This window comes from Phyllobates terribilis, unplaced genomic scaffold (genome assembly GCF_046119375.1).
Source record: "Phyllobates terribilis strain yellow unplaced genomic scaffold, ASM4611937v1 Scaffold_10__3_contigs__length_209671492, whole genome shotgun sequence".
Classification (NCBI taxonomy): Eukaryota; Metazoa; Chordata; class Amphibia; order Anura; family Dendrobatidae; genus Phyllobates; species Phyllobates terribilis.
In genome coordinates this window covers 166,518,614-166,539,131 of record NW_027362770.1, presented here as the reverse complement: position 1 = coordinate 166,539,131, position 20,518 = coordinate 166,518,614, and the positions used below count along the sequence as shown (strand labels likewise).

Here is a 20,518-nt window from a genome sequence, read left to right as displayed (position 1 = left end):
AGATGCGCATGCTCAGCAATTTTCAGAGCTCCCATAGAAATGAATGGAAAGAGATGCGCATGCTCTGCAATTTTCAGAGCTCCCATAAAAATGAATGGAGAGATGCGCATGCTCAGCAATTTTCTGAGCGCCCATAGAAATTAATGGAGATGTGCATGCTCAGCAATTTTCAGAACTCTATTAGAAATTAATGGAGAGATGCGCATGCTCAGCAATTTTCAGAGCTCCCATAGCAATTAATGGAGAGATGCGCATGCTCAGCAATTTTCAGAGCTCCCATAGAAATGAATGGAGAGATGCGCATGCTCAGCAATTTTCAGAGCTCTCATAGAAATGAACGGAGAGATGCACATGCTCAGCAATTTTCAGAGCTCCCATAGAAATGAATGGAGATGCGCATGCTCGACAATTTTCAGAACTCCCATGGAAATTAATGGAGAGATGCGCATGCTCAGCGATTTTCAGAACTCTCATAGAAATGAATGGAGAGATGCGCATGCTCAGCAATTTTCAGAGCTCCCATAGAAATGAATGGAGATGTGCATGCTCGACAATTTTCAGAGTTCCCATGGAAATTAATGGAGATGCGAGATGTTCATGCTCAGCAATAGGAAAAATGAAATAATATAACTAATTTTGATTAAAAATCTCTTACCGTTTTGCGTCTACAGCTCCAGTGCAGACCTATGTAATCTGATCCTGCAATCAACCATTCTCCCTTTTCATTGGATGTTAGTTGAGAACTGATGAAAGGGGCTACAACTTCAGGATCAGACTACACAAAGTCTGTTTGTAGTCTGTTACCATGGAGACACATAGGTCCGCATAGGACCTGTATGCACAAAGCGGTAAGAGATTGATAATAGAAAATAATTTTTCATTTTAGATGTATTGAAGCAGAATTCGGTTAAGAAGGTGGACAGGGTCATAGAGTAATCATGGAGAAAGTGGTCCCAGATCCCCCACTTTTGGCAGCGTGCGCCGCTCTTTGATTATCACATGGTTTTTATTTGCATCTTTCAAGTCCTATTAAGAAAAGTCTCCATTAGAGGCGTCCGTCACCGGCCTGTAATATAATGATTACAGTATACGGCATTTTATAAGGGCCTACACATGGTTATATAGCGAAATTCCTATAATCTGGCATCTACTAATCCAGAAAGTATGATAATGTAGCCATCTGATAATCCAGAACATCTGATTATTCTGTAACCATCTGATAATCCAGAACATTTGATTATGTAACCATCTGATAATCCAGAAAGTCTAATAATGTAACCATCTGATAATCTAGAATAACCTCATTGCAATGTGCTAAATAGTTTGATATACTTTCCTGCGACTGTCCGATAATCCAGAATATTCAATATCTATTTGCAATGTCTTTATTATTACAAATTAGTTTCTATACTCTTCTATGACTATCTGATAATCCAGAATATTGGGGTAATCTCTATGTAATATACTGCCATATGACTGTCCAATAATCCAGAATATTGTATAAATAGTTTTTATACGTGTATGTGTATATATATATACTGTATATATATATATTAATATACTTTCTTATGACTGTCCAGTAATCCAGAATATTAGCTAATCTATTTATAATATACTTTCTGATGACAGTCCAATAATCCAGAATATTGTATAATCTTTATATAATATACTTTCTCATGACTGTCCAATAATTCAGAATATTGCATAATCTCTATGTAATATACGTTTTTATCAATTTCCAATAATCCAGAATATTGTAGAATCTTTATATAATATTCTTTCCTATGACTGTCAAATAATCCAGAATACTGGATAATCTATGTAATACACTTTCCTATGACTTTCCAGTAATCTGGAATCTTGGATAATCTTATTGCAATGGCTATAAAATTACAAATGTAATGTATATAATTTCCCACGACTGTCCAATAATCCAGAATATTGGATAATCTCTGTAATATACTAGCATATGACTGTCCAATAATCTAGAATATTACATAATCTCTTTGTAATATATTTTCCTATAACTAACTGTCCAATAATCCAGAGTATAGGATAATCTCTAAGTAATATTTTTTCCTATGTCCAATAATCCATAATATTGGATACATTCTTTGTAATATACGTTCCTGTGATTGTCCAATAATCCAGAATATTGCATAATCTCTATGTAATATACGTTATCAATTTCCAATAATCCAGAATATTGTAGAATCTTTATATAATATATTTTTTTATGACTGTCCAGTAATCCAGATTATTGGATAATCTATATAATATACTTTCTTATGACTGTCCAATAATCCAGAATATTCAATCATTTCATTACGATGTTCTTTACCATTAATAAGGAGCAGTATATATACTAGCTATGACCGTCCGATAATCTGAAATATTTGATAATCTCGCACCCACCATTAATGCTGGATTAAAGGATTTTTTTTTGCACTTTTATGTAGTGTCTCCTGAATATTTAGCGCTGTAACCCCCAATACCTGGCCAATGGGAGGTGTTGGTATTTGCAAAATGATGACTCCACCAGGCTAGGGGCCGGCGGTCGCTGACTACATTGAGCAGTGGGATAAATGCCCGCGTGGTCTGCTCTGGCGCGGACCCCGTATCGCACACACGTCATTACGTGCTCGGACACCTGCTCCTTTCCATACAAATCGGAGAACAAGTCCCCCTTTGTGAGGCCCGCGGCTCAGGTGACCCCGTCTGTCACTGACATGTCACAAATGCTCAGTAAATACCTGCACGTTGTGCCCCGGCCTCGTGCGTCTGACATCTCCTCACCCGCGGAATCTGCCGAAAGAAGACAAACAAGATTATATTTAGAGCGCAGAAAGATTAAAAGACAAAATGCCGCAAATATTTCTACAAGCATGCCCCTAGGAGCACCTGTCACTGTGACGGCCGCACTCCATAGGTTTCTACACTTACGGGGTAATTCCTGTATCATAGGGAACGTCTAATACTCCCCAACTTTACCCCTATGGGAACCCCACACTGTGACCTTTTCCATTGAAACAAAAATCCCCCCACGCGAACATCAAGGTGACCATACACATTAAGGCGACCATACACACAGCATAGTAGCAAATATCAAGGTGACCATACATAGTAGCATAGTACCGAACATTCCGAACGGATCGAACATTCCGAACGGATCGAACATTCCGAACGGCTTGGACATTCCGAACGGTTACGATTCTAGAAAAGAATCCTGGGCTGTCTCAGGTGGAAAATGGGTGGGATTTGGGTGAACCCTGACTCTGCTCAGTATAGCCTTCTATAACTAGCTACAGTGTATGGAAGGGAGTCCCCACTCTTCAGGAAAAAGATGATAAGACATATCTGATTTTGACATGCCCAATCCTTTCGTTCTCAGGAAAGATAAGCTGATGGCAGTGGATAACTTCCCTTTCCTCAATGAGAACACAAGCATGCTTGGCAGATCAGAGAGTACCTGCATACAGGGGACATAAGGAATTGCTGTCGTCTTGAGACAGCAGTCTCAAGGTGGTGCTTTCAGGCAATAGCGATCTCTTCCAACTCCTGAATACACATGCATGCTCGATCGTGCATTTATGTGTTTTCAATGATGGAAACCACGGTCAGACATCTCTTATTTCCCCTAGGAACAAAAGGATCAGACGATTTAGTTCAGTCTGCCCAATCCTTATTTACTCTAATATAAATTATTGGCCACCATACACACTGATGGGACACTACCCACTCCCAGCAAGCTTTGATAAACCATGATTAAACACCGTTGTTCTAGGATGTCGCAAAAAAATAATAATAGACATTGGGAACTGGAGATAATCTCTAATTTTATGCAAAATATTGGAATAAAGTGAGCTAAAAAAAATAACAAAAACTAAATAAAAATACATAATCAAAAAGCTCGATCCACACTCGGATTTTACATACTTTCCCCAGACGTAGACGTAGAATGTGATACATACAGCAGTGCAGATCACAAGACGCACCAAGGAGACTCTGGATTTATCAAAATATCTATCCAAAAAGGTATGGAAGGTGGATAGATTGTACATGGTGACCACAGTAGTGGTGCTGGAGAAACCTCCTGATGTCATCGATCTCACCACTATTATTTAGGGTTGTACCTCTATTAACTTTGATCACACCAACCACACCACTAATATTTAGGGTTGTATCTCCCATGGCTCTGATCTCATCACTAATATTTATTGCCGTACCTCCCATGGCTCTGATCTCACCGATCTCACTACTAATATTTAAGGTTGTACCTCCCATGACTCTGATTTCACCACTAATATTTAGGGTTGTACCTCCCATGACTCGGATCTCACCACTAATATTTAAGGTCATACCTCCCATGACTCGGATCTCACCGATCTCACCACTAATATTTAGGGTTGTACCTCCCATGACTCTGATTGCACTGATCTCACTACGAATATTTAGGATCATACCTCCCATGACTCTGATCTCACCACTAATATTTAGAGTCATACCTCCCATGGCTCTGATCTCACCACGAATATTTAGGGTCATACCTCCCATGGCTCTGATCTCACTGATCTCACCACGAATATTTAGGGTCATACCTCCCATGGCTCTGATCTCACTGATCTCACCACTAATATTTAGGGTTGTACCTCCCATGACTCTGATTGCACTGATCTCACTACGAATATTTAGGATCATACCTCCCATGACTCTGACCTCACCACTAATATTTAGGGTCATACCTCCCATGGCTCTGATCTCACCACGAATATTTAGGGTCATACCTCCCATGGCTCTGATCTCACTGATCTCACCACGAATATTTAGGGTTGTACCTCCCATGACTCTCATCTCACCACTAGTATTTAGAGTCATACCTACCATGGCTCTAATCTCACCGCTAATATTTAGGGTTGTACCTCCCATGACTCTGAGCTCACCACGAATATTTAGGGTTGTACCTCCCATGACTCTCATCTCACCACTAGTATTTAGAGTCATACCTCCCATGACTCTGATCTCACCACTAATATTTAGGGTCATACCTCCCATGAGTCTGATCTCACCACTAATATTTAGAGTTGTACCTCCCATGACTCTGATCTCACCACGAATATTTAGGGTCATACCTCCCATGGCTCTGATCTCACCACTAATATTTAGGGTTGTACCTCCCATGACTCTGATCTCACCACTAATATTTAGGGTCATACCTCCCATGACTTTGATCTCACCACTAGTATTTAGGGCAGTACGTCTCTTGACCCTGATCGCCATTTCACACCGATCTCGTTGCACCCACTAAGCTCTCCATTGTGGGAATATTTTGTTTTTTTTTCTGTTTAAATTTCAAAAATAAAATCTAAAAGTCTAAATCTAAAATTCTGATCAAATAAATCTACAAGCAAACAAAGCTGAGCCGAAGGGTTTCAAAAAAATAAAAATGAATTACGGGGACATTTGTCTGGTGGTTTTGTGTTGTACGCCCAGCCCTGGAGAATATTTCCCATGCATGCACTTACTGAAATGTAAACATTTGCTCTCAGCATTATTATGTTAATGAGCGTATGTGCCTCCCCCCCCCCACATCTACTCGTCTGTCCTCAAAAAGGAGTCATGGAAAAAAAACAAAAAAAAAAACTTCCACTGCAATTAAGATAAGAATAATTCCCTTTGTTGTTTATACATAGATCCTCTCCTAAAGCCCTCCACATGTTCAGCTTCATGGTCTTGTCAGTTGAATGGCAGCAGCTCAAGATCAGCTGGTGTCATCGCCTCTGTGCCCGGGACTTGGTTAATCATACACAGAATATAACCTCAAAGCATAAGAATAAAGTTGTCCTCGGGTAAACCCTGCCCGTGATCTTTGTAATGAGCTGGGTCCGTGTCCTTAAAGCTGGTGTCTTCTAGTTTCGTCAACGAGGCATTGTGTGAGGCCATCACGTTGGTTTCGGCTAAATACAATGTTGGTACCGACCCTCCAGATGTCCAGGAAGATCAGTAAAAAAAGACTCATAAAAAAGTCTACAATTCAGAAATCTTGAAGAAGTTCCTTAATGATTGTTCTTCCCACTCGAAAAGTTGGATTCCACCAGAACGGAGAACATCAAAACTTTCTTGAATTCCAATCGTAGAACTCTGGTGGCATTTAGTAGGGTCCTGGCCTTCAATCTTAAGCATCTACATTTATTCTTCTTGGCCAAAAGGTTGTTACGAAACATCTGACGTAGGTACAACCACAAGAATTCCAACAACAATGCCTCAATCTTCTACGAAGAGCAGATCATTCTATGTTCGATCTGATTTTACCGAAGTTTGAAAACAAAAAACAAAGATAAGATACAAAAAGGGGAAACATAGACCCCTTGGAAAAATACAGCAAAAACGCAAAACAGATATGGAAAGGGCAGACAAAGATACAGTACAGACCAAAAGTTTGGACACACCTTCTCATTTAAAGATTTTTCTGCATTTTCATGACTTTGAAAATTGTACATTCACACTGAAGGCATCAAAACTATGAATTAACACATGTGGAATTATATACTTAACAAAAAAGTGTGAAACAACTGAAAATATGTCTTATATTCTAGGTTCTTCAAAGTAGCCACCTTTTGCTTTGATGACTGCTTTGCACACTCTTGGCATTCTCTTGATGAGCTTCAAGAGGTAGTCACCGGAAATGGTTTTCACTTCACAGGTGTGCCCTGTCAGGTTTAATAAGTGGGATTTCTTGCCTTATAAATGGGGTCGGGACCATCAGTTGTGTTGTGCAGAAGTCAGGTGGATACACAGCTGATAGTCCTTCTGAGTAAACTGTTAGCTGCTTTTTTCTTGCCATAATACAAATTCTAAGTAAAGAAAAACGAGTTGCCATCATTACTTTAAGAAATGAAGGTCAGTCAGTCCGAAAAATTGGGCAAACTTTGAAAGTGTCCCCAAGTGCAGTTGCAAAAACCATCAAGCACGACAAAGAAACTGGCTCACATGAGGACCGCCCCAGGAAAGGAAGACCAAGAGTCACCTCTGCTTCTAAGGATAAGTTTATCCAGTCACCAGCCTCAGAAATCGCAGGTTAACAGCAGCTCAGATTAAAGACCAGGTCAATGCCACACAGAGTTCTAGCAGCAGACACATCTCTACAACAACTGTTAAGAGGAGACATTGTGCAGCAAGTCTTCGTGGTAAAATATCTGCTAGGAAACCACTGCTAAGGACAGGCAACAAGCAGAAGAGACTTTTTTGGGCTAAAGAACACAAGGAATGGACATTAGACCAGTGGAAATCTGTGCTTTGGTCTGATGAGTCCAAATTTGAGATCTTTGATTCCAACCACCGTGTATTTGTGCGACGCAGAAAAGGTGAACGGATGGACTCTACATGCCTGGTTCCCACCGTGAAGCATGGAGGAGGAGGTGTGATGGTGTGGGGGTGCTTTGCTGGTGACACTGTTGGGGATTTATTCAAAATTGAAGGCATACTGAACCAGCATGGCTACCACAGCATCTTGCAGCGGCATGCTATTCCATCCGGTTTGCGTTTAGTTGGACCATCATTTATTTTTCAACAGGACAATGACCCCAAACATACCTCCAGGCTGTGTAAGGGCTATGTGACCAAGAAGGAGAGTGATGGGGTGCTACGCCAGATGACCTGGCCTCCACAGTCACCAGACCTGAACCCAATCGAGATGGTTTGGGGTGAGCTGGACCGCAGAGTGAAGGCAAAAGGGCCAACAAGTGCTAAGCATCTCTGGGAACTCCTTCAAGATTGTTGGAAGACCATTTCCGGTGACTACCTCTTGAAGCTCATCAAGAGAATGGCAAGAGTGTGCAAAGCAGTCATCAAAGCAAAAGGTGGCTACTTTGAAGAACCTAGAATATAAGACATATTTTCAGTTGTTTCACACTTTTTTGTTAAGTATATAATTCCACATGTGTTAATTCATAGTTTTGATGCCTTCAGTGTGAATGTACAATTTTCAAAGTCATGAAAATACAGAAAAATCTTTAAATGAGAAGGTGTGTCCAAACTTTTGGTCTGTACTGTATATCACAAGAAAAGGTGCAAAGTTGGGGCAAAAATTGGGCTTTAGGCTCAAAGACTGGTAAGAGCAAACGGTGAAGCTCATACACTATCTGGAAAGTAGTTGGAGTTACTGAAGGTGCCCAATGTGGGAATTATTCTCAATGAGCCCTACTTCTTAGGAAAGAAAGAGAGGAAGGAAGAAATTAAGAGAAAAAGAAAGAAAGAGGAAGAAATGAGAGAAGGAAAGAAGAAATGAAGAAAGAAAGAGAAAGAAAGAAAGGACTGATGGGAAGAAAGGAAAGGAAGAAAAGAAGGAAGTAGGGAAGAAATGAAGAGAGAAGGAAGAAAGAAATGAAACAAAGGAAGGAAGAAAGAGAAGAAGGAAAGAAAGAGAAAAAGAAAGAGAAAATTTAGGTAGAAAGAAAGGATGCATGGATCTGAAGAAAGTATGGATGGGAAGATAGAAAAGAAATAAAAGAAGGAATTAGGGAAGAAATGAAGAGAGAAGAAAGAAACAAACAAAAGGAAGGAATGAAATACAGGAAGGAAGGAAATACAGGAAAGGAAGGAAGGAAATACAGGAAAGGAAGGAAGATAGTAACAATAGAAAGGATGCATGGATCTCAAGAAAGGACAGATGTGAAGAAAGGAATAAAAGAAGGTAATAGGGAAGAAATGAAGAAAAGAAAGAAATGAAAAAATGAAAACACAGGATAGGAAGTAAGGAAAAAAATGAAAGAAAGAAAGAAGAAACAGGTCAAAGAGCAGCCCCCAACATCAAATCTATGTAGCCCATGACCACATGATGCAAGATTTGCCTGGAATGACTCCGAGTCCCTGAAGTCCAACCAGGAGGCCCCGGTAGGAACGACCTCATGTAGCCGATTCTGATGATTAGCCAGGATTGCTCCATCCTCATAATGCTGTATAACGCGAGCACCCACTCATAGATAGTGGGAGTCACTGAGGAACTCCGTTAACGAGATTACAAGAGGCGCCGCAGCTGAAAAGAAGCAGAAAACTGGTTGTTTGAGAATCCTGATGGAACCAGCAAGGATGGAGGAAAGCCTAACCACTGGTGTATTTTGCAGAAAAATCCAAATAACTTGGTAATAAATTTGGAGTAGGCGATTCCAAAAGTCAGCGTGGTACCCCTGACAGACCACCTCATGTGTAACCGGGACTCCAGACTCTTCCGGACAGATGCTGTCTGTGGAAATAAGGTCTGGCATGTTGAATATTTATGCCCTATCCTTCTGTTCCCAGGGTAGATAAGTTGTCAGCGGTAGTGTCTAGCAGTGATCCCTCCCTTCTCCCCATTCAGGACACATGTATGCTCAGCTGAACCAAGCGTGCATGTGTATGGGAGAGATATTTGTTGCCAAAAGAGCATTTGGCAGACCGCTGTGTGATCTTATGGCCAACCTAGGGCAGAGATAGACAAATCTCCGTAGCCAGGTAGCCATAGTGCCAAAATAGCATCTAAGACTAGGTTTATATCAGCCCATCCGCGGCATTAAACAACCTCTGATCGGTTCCATGTTTGCCAATCAATCAGTCATGTAACAGCCTGTTGGACGGGCTGATTGCGCTTACGATGTTTACAGAACGATCAGTAATAACTCGTTCTATGAGCCTAGGCTGCCGAGAACCATGATTTTTTTTAAGCAATCTTGAAAATCATTTCACCCGCTCGTTCTTTCTGTCATTTGCAGCCTGATTACACTTCACAATTATCGGAGAACGAGCGTTACTAGGAGCTGCCGGGTGACAGGTTTATGGTGAATGTGATACTCAAGTAAGATGGCGTATATGAATGGAAAGAATAGATGGATAATAGATAGATGATAGATAATAGATAGATAATAGATAATAGATAGATAGATAATAGATAGATAATAGATAGATAGGAGATATATAATAGATAGATAATAGATAGATAAACAAAAAATGGATCAGCACAAGTAAAAGTGCAGGAAAAGAGAGAGAAAGAAAAAAGAAAGGAACAAAAGAAAGAAATAAGAAAGATATGAGATAGATAGATGATAGATAGATAATAGATAAATAGGAGATAGATAATAGATAGATAGGAGATAGATAATAGATAGATAATAGATAAATAAACAAAAAATGGATCAGCACAAGTTAAAGTGCAGAAAAAGAGACAGAAAGAAAGAAAGAAAAAGGAAAGGAGCAAAAGAAGGATATGAGATAGATAATAGATAGATAGATAGATAGATAGACAGAGAAAGAAAGATGCCCAATGTGAAACTTATTCTAAATGAGCCTGTCTGCTTAACTTGACACTATTGTGAAGATAATGGTATGTATGAGAGGACAAAGAAAAGAAGGAAGGAAGGAAAAGAGAGAGATAAAGAAATAAAGAAAAAAAAGAAAAAAGAAAGATATGCAATAGAGAGACAGAAAGAAAGAAAGAAAGAAAGAATGAGATAGATAGCGAGAGAGAAAAAGAAAGAAAGAGAAAAGGAAAGAATGAAAGAAAAAGAAAATAGAATGAAAGAGAGAAAGAAAAAAGAAAGGAACAAAAGGAAGAAAGACAGAAAGAAAGAGAAAAAAAAAAGCTATGAGATAGATATAGATGAATATGATGAAAATATGATGTGTGATAGATAGATACATAAAAACAGGTAGATACATACTTATATATATGATTTTAGGGGGTTATTTTGGTAAGGAAAAGAACCCCCCATACACATTTTCCAGCTTGAAAGAACATTTGTCCCTCCACATCTTACTTATTGTCTTTTATCTAAGGCCCAAATCATAAAATGGGGTTGACCATGTTTTTACATGCTGAATACTGCAGGTCTGCAAGTGCAGTCTCCGCGGTGCGAGCCCGGAGCGTTCATAATTCATGTGTCTGATTCCTGCCATTGATAATACGGTGCCCATGTTTATATGTCATACGTCTGGGTGTAAATGCCTGGACTGGCATGGTATATACCGTATATATTTTTATTTATTTCATTCATGTGGTGTGTATATACATGTATATGGACATATATATGTATATATATATATATATATATATATATATATATACACACACACAAGTATACATGTATACATATACACACACATTATATATATATATATATATATATATACACAAATATAAATATATACACATATATATAAAAATACATATATAGGTATATAAATGTACAAACATATGTATGTGTGTATATATATGTGCCACATGATTGGTGACCTGGTGCAAACTCCATACACTGTAGTAAAATGACTTCATCAGGAGCATTAGATGAGCGTCTGGCTGCAGGGATGAGATAATCAGGCGGCCAACGTTAACTCTTGCCATGCTGAACCATCTCTGTGGTTCGTGACCGCTCAAAAAAGAATTAAAAAAAAGCAACTTCAATTTCCTCCAGAATAAAAATCATTAAAAAAAAAAAATAAAAAAAAAATACAAGAGAAAAAAAAATTAAAGCTCTATTTTAATTGTGATAATTTTTCAGTCCCGAAATGCCTTCAGGACGCGAGGAGTTAAGCCGCTTTCGGTGGTAATTGGCCACAGTCTGCTTGTCTCATACAGGAAGGAGGGAAAACTGGGGCAAGACTTGACAATTTACCAGCAGCAGTAAAGATCCAGCGCCTTGCCCCGGCCTATGAAAGCCAAGTCACATTAGCCCTGGTGCCTTGTTTTCACAGGTGTGCTGGCCTGGAGAAAGCACTGGGCTCTCCAGCTGCTGCTGCGCCTGCTGCAGATAAGCGCCATAATGCTCTGCCAGTAGGAAACGCTCTCATCTGTCTCCTGAAACCCTAATGTCTTAAAGGAACACGTACTAAAAAAAAAAATGGAAAAAGATTTAGTTTACCACATCAGTAGTTCGAATAAAAGGTTGAAACGCGTCTGTAGATCTTATATAATAATATTTACCGAAGGCCCCTACAAGCATTAAAAAAAAAGTCACCCAAACCGACTGATTTCAGCAGGAAAGGCCAATTATCTTCTGTGTATGGGGGCCTCTCAACTGTCCCGTGACTGATGATTTCAGGGTTGAGAAGGTTCGGTTGGAGTTTGAACCCCTGATCCTTTTGTCAGCAAGGAAGATAGGCCGCCGTCTGAGCTGTCCGGCAGCAGCTTTAGGAGTTCATACACTGTACATCAAAGCTGGCCAAAAATGTGATCTATAGGTGGTCTTCCCAAATCTTCCCTGAGAGATAAAGCCGGCGAAGCGAAGGATCGGGCCGGTTGGAATTTGAACCGATCCTGGGAGATAAGCTGTCGTCAGAACTCTTCCGGCTCCCGTACACAGATCAAAGCTGGCCAAAATGTTATGTGTAGAGGGGCCTCCCGAATCTCCTCTGAGAAATCATGCCTGGGAAGAGAAGGATCTGGCCAGTTGGAATTTGAATTCCTGATCCTTTTGTCGTCAAGGAAGATAGGCCGCCATCAGAGCTGTCCGGCAGTGGCTTAAGGCCCGCATACACAGTTTATCAAAGCTGGCCAAAAATTTGATATGTGTTGGGGCCTCCTGACTCTCTTCTGATGGATCATGCTGAGGAAGAGAAGGACTGGGCATGTTGAAGTTTAACTCCCGATCCTTTTGATTTCAGGAGAGATAGACCACCATCAGAGCTGTCCAGGAGCAGCTTAAGGCCTCCATGCATAGTAAATTAAAACTGTGATGTATAAAGGGGCCTCCCGAATCTCCCTGAGAGATCATGCCAGGGAAGAGAAGGATTGGGCCCGTTTTAATTTGAACTCCCAATCCTTTTGTCGTCAGGGGAGATAAGCCGTCGTCAGAGCTGTCCGGCAGCGGCGTAAGTCCTCAATACACAGGAGATCAAAGTTGGCCAAAACCAGCCAAAAATTGTATATGTGTTGGGTCCTCTTGACTCTCTTCTTAAGGCCACCATACAGAGTAGATCAAAGCTAGCCAAAAATGTAATGTGTAGAGGGGCCTCCCAAATCTCCCCTGAAAGATCATTCCAGGGAAGAGTAGGATCGGGCAAGTTGGAATTTAAACTCTCGATCCTTTTCTCATCAGAGGTGATAGGCTGCCAACAGAACTCTCTAGCAGCGGCTTGAGTCCACAATACACAATAGATCAAAGTTGGTCAAACCGGCCAAAAATTTGAAATGTGCTGAGGCCTCCTGACTCTCCTCTGACGGATCATGCTGGGGAAGAGAAGGATTGGGCATGTTGAAGTTCAACTTCTGATTTTTTTGTTCTCACGGGAGAGAAGCCACAGTCAGAGCTGTTCAGCAGCGGCTTAAAGCCTCAATATACAGTAGATCAAAGCTGGTCAAAAATGTTATGTGTAAAGGGGCCTCCCGAATCTCCTTGAGAGTTCATGCCAGGAAAGAGAAGGATCGGGCCAGTTGGAATTTGAACTCCTGATTATTTTGTCAACATGGGAGTTAAGCCACTGTCGTAACTGTCCACCAGCTTCTTAAGTCCCCTATACACAGTAAATCAAAATTGGCCTAAAATGTGATGTGTAAAGTGGCCTCCTTGAGAGATCATGCTGGGGCAGAGAAGGATTGGGCATGTTGAAGTTCAACTTCCGATCCTTTTGATCTCAGGTGAGATAAGCCGCCATCAGAGCTGTCCAACAGCAGCTTAATTCACCAAAAAGCAGTAGATTAACGTTGGCCAAACCCTCAAGACAAGCCAAAAATCTGATGTATATGGAGGCCTCCAGACTCTCCCCTGACAAATCGTGTCCAGGAAAAGAAGGATTGAGCAGTTGGAACTTCACTGCCTGATCCTTTTGATTTCAGAGAAGATAAGCCGGTGCCTAAGGTGTCTTTCCCCTCGGCCAAAAGCTATCCCATGTGTATGGCCAACTTTACTCCCCTCTCCTTATTGACAACAGTTGTTAAAGGAGCATTCATCTAGAAAGGACATTGGGAGAGAGTTTTATAAGAAGATCCCTGTGTGTGTCAGCTGCTATGGACTAGGTCAGTGGTCAGCAGATATCTTACAGGGCAAAAGCTCACAATAGTCCTCCCAGCTGTCCTTTTCAGCAGGATGCTAGGCACAGTATACCGTCACACAGACCCTAGTTCTGAGATCTGTGGTCACTAGTTTAGCTCTTTATTTCTGTCTTTTTCCTACATTGTGATCATAAGGTGATTTCAGTTGCTCCTTTTGGTTAAAGAAAACTAAAAAAAAAATCAATGCAATTATCAAAAAAGGCAAACAATTGAAATCACATTGTGCTACAATTGATACCGCCTCGATGCCACCCCACTATCTAGACAAAGGAGAGCGGCATTGATTATCTCCCTGAATATACAACACTTTGCAGGCAACGCTTTCTAGAAAAAGATGACATGGTTTATTTAACTATCCAGATAACGTCACTGTGTACCAGCTACTGATGGGATGACGCTGACGTTCCACTTTGCACACAAAAAAAATCAGTAAAAAAAATGGAAAATCAGCCCTGGCGGCTGCACAGCTCCGTTCATTGCATAGTGGCCATACTGTGGTACTGCAGTTTAGCGCTTATTTAAATGAATAGGAGCTGAGCTGCAGTACCTGGAAACGACCACTATAAAGCGAACGGAGCTGTACTTTTCTGGCTCAGGTCAAGCTAATAGCAGCTTATCGGTGGGTGTCGGACCATCACTGATCTGATATTGGTGACCTTTCTATTTTTTTTTTAAATTCTCTAACCTAAATATTATAAAATAATTATCCTCCTCCCCCAAAATAAATTAAACATAAACATTTAAAGTGGAACGGTCGTTTTAATTTTTATGTCAATAAATCAATAGCACATGTGAAAATAAGAAACTTTGTAATATATCTTATCAGAGAAATCTGCTTCTTTCTCCTCCTGGACTGATCTTTTACTCTCAAAATTCTTACTTTGCAGGTAAAATCTGTCTACAGTGAATACAAACTGTTACTGTTGTTGCAGTAGAATGTCTGTGTTTAATTCTAGCTCCTCCCCTTTCCTTAGAATTTGAAAATCAACTGTCATTTCAGTACTGTGAAAATCCGTCTTCACTGAATACAGATTTTACCCATGAATTGAAAGTGAAAGTTCAGTCCAGAAGGAGAAAGAAGCAGATTTCTCTGATAAGATATATTACAAAGTTTCTTATTTTCATGCGTACTATTGATTCATGAAATAAAAATGAAAATGACGGAAACACTTTAAGGTCCCCATACAGATTAGACTCAGCCGATATCGGTGGGATCAAGTGACAATCTTCTAATGTGTATGGGGGCCTCCTAACTCCAGGTCCAACAGATGATGTTGGGGGAGAGGAAGATCGAAGCATTGGAACTCAAATTGCCGATCCTTTTTTCCTCAGGGAGAACGGTAGAGAGCAGAGGAGCGCCGAGTGCTTCTGTGTATGGGGGGATTCAGGGGAGATGATGATTAAATACAGCTATCTAACGTGTATGGGCGCCTTTACAAAAATAATCCAATTCACAGCTGAAAACAAGCAAAAAAAATTAATAATATATATAAAAAAAAATCTAATAGTAAAATAAAACACTAATACAAAACTAATGCAGAATAAAAAAATAATAAAAAATTCCTTCTGATCGGCCCGATCTCGCAGCTGCAGGATTGCCCCCTTTATCCCCATGTTGGTCAGTGGGTAATTGGACGAGGCACGCAACTTAATACTTGAAGTGTGCACTTAAATTAATGTAAGGAGTGCAGTTTAGGGCTTTGAATCCAAGCATGCAGCGTAGGGTTTTGCACACCTAGCCCCTTTGGATCGGAGGCACGCTGTGTGTTTTTACTACTGTGGTTTGTTTGCTTTGCTCACATATTTTAGGATGTCAAATAACCTTGTGTGCTATATCCAGGAGCCGTCAGTGCGTATTAACCCTTCTTCGCTATGCTAAGAATAGCAAATGACACTGCGCAATATATCGGTGTATAAGGCCACAGACAAAGTATCTTCCCGTTTTGTGTATACAGCCCCTATGCAGAATTATGTGTCTTCATTGGAATAAAGTACAAACATACCCCCTAAAGCCAACACTTAGTTGCCTGTATTTCGTGCTGCCCATGGTTCAAAGATCAAATATTGCCTGGCAGATTTCCTTTAATAATCGGGCAGAGTGGCTGTGATCTGCCCAATCATATAGAAAACTGTGTGGCCATACAATTACAGCTGCATTCTCTCCCTACATGAATTACCCTGGATCCCAGACCCTTTTATTGACCTCAACTAGAGACCTTAAAACAAGTCATTTGACTGCCCTAGACCACCAGGGATCCCTTGACCAAAACTACCTGGAATTCCGGAATTATCCCATACTAGTTACTAGTGGTTACTAGTATTATCCCGTACTAGTTACTTTTATCCCATACTAGTTACTAGTGGTTACTAGTATTATCCCATACTAGTTACTAGTAGTTACTAGTATTATCCCGTACTAGTTACTTTTATCCCATACTAGTTACTAGTGGTTACTAGTATTATCCCATACTAGTTACTAGTGGTTGCTAGTATTATCCCGTACTAGTTACTTTTATCCCATACTAGTTACTAGTGGTTACTAGTATTATCCCATACTAGTTACTAGTGGTTGCTAGTATTATCCCGTACTAGTTACTATTATCCCATACTAGTTACTAGTGGTTACTAGTATTATCCCGTACTAGTTACTGTGGTTACTAGAATTATTCCTTGTACTACCCTAGACCACCAGGGATATTAGAATTATCCTACGCCCACCAAGGATACTGGAATTATGCTTTGTACTACCTTAGACGTAAAGGGATACTGAAATTTTACCTTGTACTGTCCTAGACCATCAGGGATACTGGAAATATATCTCGTACTATTCTCGATCACCAGAGATACTGTAATTATCCAATGTACTACCTGAGACCACCAGGGATCCTTACATCAACCCTTTCACGGCCCAAAACTAACAGGGATGCTGAAATTAATCTCCTTACTATCCTAGACCACCAGGGATTTTGGAATTATCCCTCATACTATCCTAAACCACTAGATACACTGGATTCATCCCTTGTACTACTCTAGACCACCAGGTATATTGGAATTATCCATCGTACTACCGTAGACCCCCAGAGATCCTTAACTCCTTCACTACCATAAAATTCCATGGATGCTGAAATTAACCTCCAGACCAAAAGGGTTACTGGAATTATCCCTTCTACTACCCTAGATCACCAGGGATACTGGAATTATTCAACATATTACCCTAGACTACCAGATATACTAGAATTGTGCCTTCTACTACTATAGACCACCAGAGATACTGGAATTATCCCTTCTACTATCATAGACCACCAGGGATCCTTACATTGACCCCCGATTGACTGCCCAAAAACTACCAGGGATGCTGGAATTAACCTCATTGCTATTGTAGACCACCACATATTTTGGAATTATCCTTCGTACTACCCTAGACCACCAGGTATACTGGATTCATCTTTTGTACTACTCTAGACCACCAGGGAAACTGTAATTATCCATCGTACTATTGTAGACCCTCAGGGAGCCTTAAATTTACTCCCTCACTGACAAAACCATGGATGCTGGAATTAACCTCCTTACTATCCTAAACCACCAGAGAGTTTAGAATTATCCCTCGTACTACCCCAGACCACAAGATATGCTGGATTCATCCCTCGTACTACTCTGGACCACCAGGGATACTACCCTAGAATACCAAATATACTAGAATTATCCCTTCTGATACCAGAGACCATCAGGAATACTGGTATTATCTCTTGTACTATCCTAGACCCCCCAGAGATACTGGAGTTATCCCTTCTACTACCAAAGACCACCAGGGATACTTACATTGACCCTCTTCACTGCTCCAAACTACCAGGGATGCTGGAATTAATTTCCTTATTGTCTTAGACCACCAGAGATACTAATATTATCCCTTGGTGGGTATGGGATAATTCCAATATTCCTGGTGGTCTAGGGTAGTACAAGGTGTAATGCTAGTAACCACAGGAGCTAGTAAGGGATAATTCCGGCATCCTAGACCCCCAATGATCCTGGTATTATACCTCTTAGTACTCTAGACCACCAGGGATAATGATATTCACAGAACAACATTAATACTATAATTTATTGGGTAGATGATAGATAGAATTGTCCGTCCTCTCGGAGGATAGTGATGCAGAGACCTCTGTAGACGGCTGATTCCTGCAGGTATGGCTCCGGCTGATCTCAGACACCGGGGGTCGCGCTGCTTTGGTCTCACAGCTGCTGTTTTGTGTTTTGAAGCCATTCGGTCTCTTTGTCAGAGACAGACATGAAAGGATGTGACACAAATACTATGGCAACAACATAAAGATGTATCACGTCTAAATCCTATAATGTACGGAACAGAAGGTCCTAAAAACCTGCTGGAACCTAATATTCCATCTGACGACCTTCCACAACACGAGGATGCGATATCCTCCCATCCCCCGAAGCTTTCCATAACCCCATTGTACGCGGATGATGTACAGCGAGGAGTCGGGATTTCATTACTTCTACTCACATGTTTTGTAATCAGCCATTGCGGATCTTGTATTCAACACTCACTTTCTCAAGACGTGAGCCAATACTTATTGCATTATGACGGTGCTGTGACATCATGTGTCAGTAATGGTGAGTGACATCATTACGTTTTTGTTTTCTGTGCTGTCACAGAGAACCGTGCATAGTGACTTTTTTGTTGGGATAATTACGATTATATGGTGTGCATTATCCCTGTACTGTGACATCACTGTGTGCATTATCCCTGTACTGTGACATCACTGTGTGCATTATCCCTGTACTGTGACATCACTGTGTGCATTATCCCCTGTGCTGTGACATCACTGTGTGCATTATCCCCTGTACTGTGACATCACTGTGTGCATTATCCCCTGTACTGTGACATCACTGTGTGCATTATCCCCTGTACTGTGACATCACTGTGTGCATTATCCCCTGTGCTGTGACATCACTGTGTGTATTATCCCCTGTACTGTGACATCACTGTGTGCATTATCCCCTGTACTGTGACATCACTGTGTGCATTATCCCTGTACTGTGACATCACTGTGTGCATTATCCCTGTACTGTGACATCACTGTGTGCATTATCCCTGTACTGTGACATCACTGTGTGCATTATCCCTGTACTGTGACATCACTGTGTGCATTATCCCTGTAATGTGACATCACTGTGTGCATTATCCCCTGTACTGTGACATCACTGTGTGCATTATCCCTGTACTGTGACATCACTGTGTGCATTATCCCTGTACTGTGACATCACTGTGTGCATTATCCCTGTACTGTGACATCACTGTGTGCATTATCCCTGTAATGTGACATCACTGTGTGCATTATCCCTGTAATGTGACATCACTGTGTGCATTATCCCTGTACTGTGACATCACTGTGTGCATTATCCCTGTACTGTGACATCACTGTGTGCATTATCCCTGTACTGTGACTTCACTGTGTGCATTATCCATGTACTGTGACATCACTGTGTGCATTATCCCTGTACTGTGACATCACTGTGTGCATTATCCCTGTAATGTGACATCACTGTGTGCATTATCCCCTGTACTGTGACATCACTGTGTGCATTATCCCTGTACTGTGACATCACTGTGTGCATTATCCCTGTACTGTGACATCACTGTGTGCATTATCCCTGTACTGTGACATCACTGTGTGCATTATCCCTGTACTGTGACATCACTGTGTGCATTATCCCTGTACTGTGACTTCACTGTGTGCATTATCCATGTACTGTGATATCACTGTGTGCATTATCCCTGTACTGTGACATCACTGTGTGCATTATCCCTGTACTGTGACATCACTGTGTGCATTATCCCTGTACTGTGACATCACTGTGTGCATTATCCCCTGTACTGTGACATCACTGTGTGCATTATCCCCTGTACTGTGACATCACTGTGTGCATTATCCCTGTACTGTGACATCACTGTGTGCATTATCCATGTGATGTGACATCACTGTGTGCATTATCCCTGTACTGTGACATCACTGTGTACATTATTACTGTGCTGTTACATCACTGTGTGCATTATCCCTGTGCTGTGACATCACTGTGTGCATTATCCCTGTGCTGTGACATCACTGTGTGCATTATCCCTGTGCTGTGACATCACTGTGTGCATTATCCCTGTAATGTGACATCACTGTGTGCATTATCCCTGTACTGTGACATCACTGTGTGCATTATCCCTGTACTGTGACATCACTGTGTGCATTACCCCAGGACTGTAACATCACTGTGCATATTATCCCTGTACTGTGACATCACTGTGTGCATTATCCCTGTGCTGTGACATCACTGTGTACATTACCCCAGTACTGTGACATCACTGTGCATATTATCTCTGTACTGTGACATCACTGTATGTATTATCACTGTACTGTGATATCACTGTGTGCATTATCCCTGTGCTGTGACATCACTGTGTGCATTACCCCTGTACTGTGACATCACTGTGCATATTAT

General features: G+C 40.9%; 1 protein-coding gene and 1 pseudogene across 1 annotated transcript in view; one reads left to right on the top strand and one right to left on the bottom strand.

Annotated features, from left to right (window-relative positions):
• LOC141164065 (uncharacterized) overlaps positions 1 to 20,518 on the bottom strand; it is a 110,728-nt gene that overhangs the window by 60,505 nt on the left and 29,705 nt on the right. Inside the window, exon 7 of the mRNA XM_073649227.1 lies at positions 2,754 to 2,805. Within this exon, the coding sequence (XP_073505328.1) occupies positions 2,754 to 2,805 (52 nt within the window). The remainder of the gene's footprint in view (positions 1 to 2,753; positions 2,806 to 20,518) is intronic.
• On the top strand, positions 5,509 to 10,482 carry LOC141164900 (uncharacterized; annotated as a pseudogene).